Source organism: Colobus angolensis, unplaced genomic scaffold (genome assembly GCF_000951035.1).
Source record: "Colobus angolensis palliatus isolate OR3802 unplaced genomic scaffold, Cang.pa_1.0 Scaffold51, whole genome shotgun sequence".
Taxonomy (NCBI): domain Eukaryota; kingdom Metazoa; phylum Chordata; class Mammalia; order Primates; family Cercopithecidae; genus Colobus; species Colobus angolensis.
The window spans coordinates 14,450,521-14,457,282 of record NW_012118599.1 but is presented as its reverse complement, the minus strand read 5'-3'; the positions used below and the strand labels follow the sequence as shown (position 1 = coordinate 14,457,282).

General features: G+C 37.9%; 1 protein-coding gene across 1 annotated transcript in view; it reads left to right on the top strand.

Moving 5' to 3' along the window:
* The window catches only part of UBR2 (ubiquitin protein ligase E3 component n-recognin 2), a 135,872-nt gene that overhangs the window by 98,890 nt on the left and 30,220 nt on the right, over positions 1-6,762 (top strand). Inside the window, exons 24-27 of the mRNA XM_011960442.1 lie at positions 2,840-2,962; positions 5,571-5,680; positions 5,791-5,871; positions 6,196-6,374. Coding sequence (XP_011815832.1) covers positions 2,840-2,962; positions 5,571-5,680; positions 5,791-5,871; positions 6,196-6,374 — 493 coding nt within the window. The remainder of the gene's footprint in view (positions 1-2,839; positions 2,963-5,570; positions 5,681-5,790; positions 5,872-6,195; positions 6,375-6,762) is intronic.

The following is a 6,762-nucleotide window of genomic DNA, read 5'->3' as shown; positions in this document are numbered from 1 at the left end:
GGATGGTCTCGATCTCCTGACCTCGTGATCCGCCCGTCTCGGCCTCCCAAAGTGCTGGGATTACAGGCTTGAGCCACCGCGCCCGGCCCGATAGATTTTTTATACCACATGGTTGTTATTACCTCAGTCCCACTGGGCAGTCATTCTCTCCTTGATTGGTCCTGGTCTTCATATATATGTAGTACTCTGATATTGATGTAATGTGTTATCTTTTATATATGTTTCTAATCTAATTATTTTCCAAAACAAAAATTTTTTTTTTTAATCATCCATATCCTTATTTTGTAGTTGAAGAAACTGGCACTCATAGACTTATGGTCCTTTAGCTAGGTACGTGGCAAGTCTGGAACCTTTTTTGTGTTGTTTTTGTTTTTGTGTTTTTGAGACAGGATCTGGTGCGATCTTGGCTCACTGCAACCTCTGCCTCCTGGGTTCAAGCGATCCCTCCACCTCAGTATCCCAAGTAGCTGGGATTACAGGCATGCATCACAAAACCTGGCTAATTTTTGTATTTTTGGTAGAGACAGAGTTTTGCCATGTTCCCCAGGCTAGTCTTGAACTCCTAGACTCAAGCAATCCTCCCGCTTCGACCTGCCCAAGTATTGGGATTACATGCGTGAGCCACCATGCCCGGCCCCTTGTTTGTATTTTACTTTATAGTTTTAATGTAAGCCATTCTTACATTATCTCATTGAATTCACACAACACCCCATGAATAGATATAACTTTCTTCTCATTGTTAGATGAGGAAGCCAAGTTTCGGTGAGGTTCCATTTACTTCCCATATCACTCTACTAAGTGATATAACAATTATTCATTAAATAGAATGCCTACTTTATGCCTTATTCCATGCTAAGCCCTTTTTTTTTTTTTTTTGAGACAGTTTTGCTCTTGTCACCCAGGCTGGAGTACAATGGCGTGATCTCGGCTCACTGCAACCTCTGCCTCCGGGGTTCAAGCAATTCTCCTGCTTCAGCCTCCCGAAGAGTTGGGATTACAGGCGCCTGTCACCACACCCAGCTAATTTTTTGTATTTTTAGTAGAGACAGGGTTTCACCATGTTGGCCAAGCTAGTCTTGAACTCCCAACATCAGGTGATCCACTCGCCTCGGCCTCCCGAAGTGCCAGGGTTACAGACATGAGCCACCATGCCCGGCCATGCTAAGCACTCTGCATACAGTATTTGTAATCCTCAGAACTCTAGAGGGAAACTGTTTTTTTCCAGTGTTAAAGATGATGACATGGACTCAGAGGCATTCCCTGAGGGTATATATTAATAGCTTGAAAGCAGTAAAACCAGGATTCAGATTCAAATTTTGGAGCCCTCCTCAGGAGGCTGAGTAGCTATCATTCTTTCTTTTTGTCTCACTGGCTAAGATGTGTGTATTCTTATAATGCCCTCCTATTTATAAGCCTATTTAAAGTGTAAAAGCATGGAGCTGTGGTATACTAGCTCATTACTAGTACAGCTGTACTAGCTGTCGTGTACTGTCAGCATTACATGAACAAAAGATTTGTGGGAAATAATGGAGAAGAGAGGTGTGAACAATATTTACCTTACATATACATTTGCTTTATGTCACCTAGTTTTTCCAAGTCTCTGACAACCACAGTCTTCCCTTGTGGAGGAAAAGATACAGAGACATCACACACATATCTCCTTTAAAACTGGGGTGTGGGCCTGGTGCAGTGGCTCACCCCTATAATCCTAACACTTTGGGAGGCCGAGGCAGATGGATCACTTGGGGTTGGGAGTTCAAGACCAGACTGTACAACATGGTGAAACCCCGTCTCTACTAAAAATACAAAAATTAGCCAATCATCATGGCACATGCCTGTAATCCCAGCTCCTCAGGAGGGCTCAGGAGAATCACTTGAAACTGGGAGGCGGAGGTTGCAGTGAGCCAATATTGTGCCACTGCACTCCATCCTGGGCAACAAGGGAGACTCTGTCTCAAAAAACACAGAAAAACTTGGGCATGGGGTAAGAGCAGTAAAAAAACAAATAGGTTAATACACTCTCTTAGAAGTCTGATTGAGAATATTTTGTGAGATACATTGAAGGACTATAAAGTTTATAAATGATAAGGCATTAGAGATAAAAGTTTGTCTTTCTCAGATGATGAAGATTTAGTCCTTAGAGAAATTAAACTATGTAGTGTCAGAGACTGAATAATTACATAGGGGACACTTTTAGCTTTATACTTACTTGACCACTGATTCTTGGAAGGTTTTTTTAAGTCTGTAGTATAGGTATAGAATAAAACTTACGTATTATGTGAATTGCTGGTCACAGGTGGTGGTAATTTTAGCTTACCCTAAGAATTTGCGATTGAAATTTCTTCCTCATTGAAGTAGAACATTTTGTTTTTCTTGCCAATTATTGTTTAATAGAAAATGAACCTCAGTCTTTTCATTTAATAAAAATTAATACTTCAAGGCCAGGCATGGTGGCTCACACCTTTAATCCCAGCACTTTGGGAGGCCACAGTGGGTGAATCACTTGAGGTCAGGAGTTCGAGACCAGCCTGGCCAACATGGTGAAACCCCATCTGTACTAAAAATACAAAAATTAGCTGGACATGGTGGCACACGCTTGTAATCCCAGCTACTGAGGAGGCTGAGGCAGGAGAATCGCTTGAACCCAGGAGGCAGAGGTTGCAGTGAGCCTGGGTTGACAGGGCGAAACTCCATCTCAAAAAAAAAAAAAAAAAATTAGTACTTCAAATTGTTTTTAATTGCATTTAGTACTTAATAGTTTGATTGATCTTTTTCAATAATTCTTTTTTGCTATTTCTTATTAAAATATATGCTTGGTTTTTTAAATTGTTACTAAAAGTTACAAAACATTTATTCAAGGTGTTACATTTAATTGGAATGGCACTACAAGAAGAAAAACAACATTTAGAGAATGTCACAGAAGAGCATGTAGTAACATTTACCTTCACTCAGAAGATCTCAAGTATGTATATATCTTTTTACTAAACTAACTCGATATAAATGATTTTAAGGAATCACTTGGCCGGGCGCGGTGGCTCAAGCCTGTAATCCCTGCACTTTGGGAGGCCGAGACGGGTGGATCACGAAGTCAGGACATAGGGACCATCCTGGCTAACACGGTGAAACCCCGTCTCTACTAAAAATACAAAAAAAAAACTAGCCGGGCGAGGTGGCAGGTGCCCATAGTCCCAGCTACTCGGGAGGCTGAGGCAGGAGAATGGCATAAACCCAGGAGGCGGAGCTTGCAGTGAGCTGAGATTCGGCCACTACAGTCCAGCCTGGGAGACAGAGCGAGACTCCGTCTCAAAAAAAAAAAAAGAAATCACTTAATAACCTCTCTTATTTGGTCATATGGATTCTAAAAGAGTAATATTTAATTTAAATATTTGAGGCTATATGTACTCATCTGTGTAGTAAAGGTACTATGTTAAACCCTGTTATATTTTTATAAAAATATCTAGGGCTAAGTTCAAAGTTACAGTCAGCTGTGGTTGACATAAGATTCTACAGTATTGAAAATAAATAAAAATTATAGGGGATTAGATTGTCATTTCATATAAAGAAATATGACTTTTTAAAAGAAGGCCAGGGAGTTTTTCTAGCTTTTTATTTTTAAAATTTCAAACATATAGACAAGTAGAAAGAATTGTCCAGTAAACATTCATATACCTACTACCTAGATTTAGTAGTTTGCTATATTTGCTTTTATATTTACATACTTTCTTGAACCTCTTGTTGTAGACATAATATTTCACATCTCAAAGAAAAGCTTTTCATTTACTAATTTTCATAATCAGCCATTGGCCTGATAGTTACCTGCAGTTGTGGCAACTTTGAATGTTTTTTGTTTAGAGTTTTTTAAACTATTGTTCATTTTACTTATTCATTGTTTTGTAGTCACTTATAATGATTATTCCTTTTGATGCTCAAATTATGCCCACTTTGATCAGTGGGAGTTTATTTAGTCAGTTTCTGTGTCCTTTTCACCCAGCCCCATTTGGGCCAGAAAGTACCACCTCACTTTCTGGCCCAAAAGATGCCCAAGCTCATCTTATACTTTCCTTGCCACAGACCTGTATAGTCAGCTATTTGCTGAGGTGTTTTTTAATGAATTTATGGTGCTATGATAGGAGTTTATAAATGCTTTGATTAAAAAGGATTATTTCTGTAACTGTGTTCAGTGCCATTTCTTCCTAAATGATAACTGTGAGAATTACGCTAGCAGGGGACAGGGAGGAAGTAATTTTGTTTGCTTCTAGATCTCTAGTTTTCCTTTTTGCCCTCATCCAAGTAAATGAGAGAAAGAAGAGAAACCACCTTTCCCCATTGAACATTTTATTCATGGATGCCAGTTTTTACCTATTCTTTTTCTCTACCATATTGTTTCTATGGATTAATACTGTGGTTTTTGCTTTCTTTGTTTCTGGTGTGTTTATTTTAGGATAACCACACAGAATACTCCCTAATTTCGTTCACTCATCACTATAAAATATTAGGTTCTTGGCCAGGCACAGTGGCTCATGCTTGTAATCCCAGCACTTTGGGAGACCGAGGTGGGTGAATCACCTGAGGTCAGGAGTTCGAGACCAACCTGGCCAACATGACGAAACCTGTCTCTACCAAAAATACAAAAATTATCCGGGCATGGTGGTGGGTACCTGTAATCCCAGCTACTCGGGAGGCTGAGGCAGGAGAAGCGCTTGAACCCAGGAGGTGGAGGTCGCAGTGGGCTGAGATCACACCACTGCACTCAAGCCTGGGCAACAGAGTAAGACTCTGTCTCAAAATATATATATATATATTAGGTTCTCTCTTACTCTCTCTTTCCTTTTTATTAAACGATCATCATTTTCCCTCAACATTACTCTTAATTTGTTTTTAGACATTTTACATAATTAAGACACATGATTTATTTGCAAAGAAACCTCTCCCTTATCTAGAGTCACATCCCTAATGCACGCCACAGAGTTTTAGATGTGATAGAATATTAAAGGTCACACAGGTCAATCTCTTCCCTCTTAGGAAAAAGGCATATTTTTCCAGAATGACAGCACCAAAATCAAGAAAATCGATAATTGAACATTGCTGGCTGCAGACTAATAGAAAATATGACTTGACTCTTATATTCAAATAAACAGTGAATTCTTAGGGGAAGAAATTCACTTTATTCTGAATCTAGTTTTTATTAAAGGCAATGGTCAGAGCAAATAAACATATTTGTACTTATATGCACCTCTTAATGCTAATTTATTTTTAGACCTGTAAAATCTCAAATACACCAGTTATTTTTAGCTGAATTTGTATGTAATTTTGCTAAAATACATTTTAGCAAATTCGTTTGCTATTAAAAGTCACTTTTGAATGCTTAAAGAATTCTAGTTGTTGGCAACTTGTTTGTAAAAGGCACATATGTCATATTCTTAAGAAGTATTGAAAATCTCTTTGGTAGAGTCATAATCAAATTATGGGCAATAGGTGTTATAAGCAACTGCATTTATGTTCCTGTGCATAGGAATAAGTACTATGAAGTGTTAGCTATTGTTACTGTGCCTTTTATTTTTCTGACGTAGAACCTGGTGAAGCACCAAAAAACTCTCCTAGCATACTAGCTATGCTGGAAACACTACAAAATGCTCCCTACCTAGAAGTCCACAAAGACATGATTCGGTGGATATTGAAGGTAAAATTTCCTACATTCTTCTGCTTTTTGTGAGAAATATTAAATATTTGTTATGTGTACATTGTGATGATATTTCATACAGGATACTGATACTTTTTTTTTTTTTGTAGACTTTTAATGCTGTTAAAAAGATGAGGGAGAGTTCACCTACCAGTCCCGTGGCAGAGACAGAAGGAACCATAATGGAAGAGGTATAAACAGTAAAGTGTGATAATGCTAAAAAATTATAGCAAGTTCAGTATGAACAAATTAAATTTATCTACAGTAAGTTGCCAGTTACAACATTTAAATTCCAACAAATATGCCACTATTTATCTCTATTTGTTGTAGCAATTTTTTGTGTGCTTTTTTCCTTTAAAACATGTTAGGTCAACTTAAGAGTCTTTTCTCTTGTTTAAATAAGTGAGATTATAGAATAGTTTTTTAATTGGTATTTACAATAAAGATATTTCTGCTTTGGAAAAAAATGTGTGTTTTAGCATCTAATGGTCTAATTGAATGGAGCGTAATTTCAGAGTTCAAGGGACAAAGACAAAGCTGAGAGGAAGAGAAAAGCAGAGATTGCCAGACTGCGCAGAGAAAAGATCATGGCTCAGATGTCTGAAATGCAGCGGCATTTTATTGATGAAAACAAAGAACTCTTTCAGCAGACATTAGAACTGGATGCCTCAACCTCTGCTGTTCTTGATAATAGGTATAAAAAAAAATTAACTTATTGACCAGTTGTTCCCAACTAGGGGCAGTGTTGCTTTTTTTCCTTGTAAATGTATTTTTAAACCTAAAGTAATTTATTAGAATTCATAGGTAAATGTTGTGACCTCCATTTAGAAGATTTAATCTTAGAAATCTCTGAATATAGATATGGTAATATAGTAGGGTATTTTCTGCAGAAGATCTTGGACATTCATGAAAGAATGAGTACACTACACTCAGTTACCTAGAGCGTGTGACATCTGTGTTGCAGATTAGATTGCTGTGAGAATTAAAGGAGATGGTTTTGATACATACCAAAGACTTGACAATCCAAGTTATCAAAACCATGTGTTAAATATATACATGCCTGGCCAGACACGGTGGTTCAT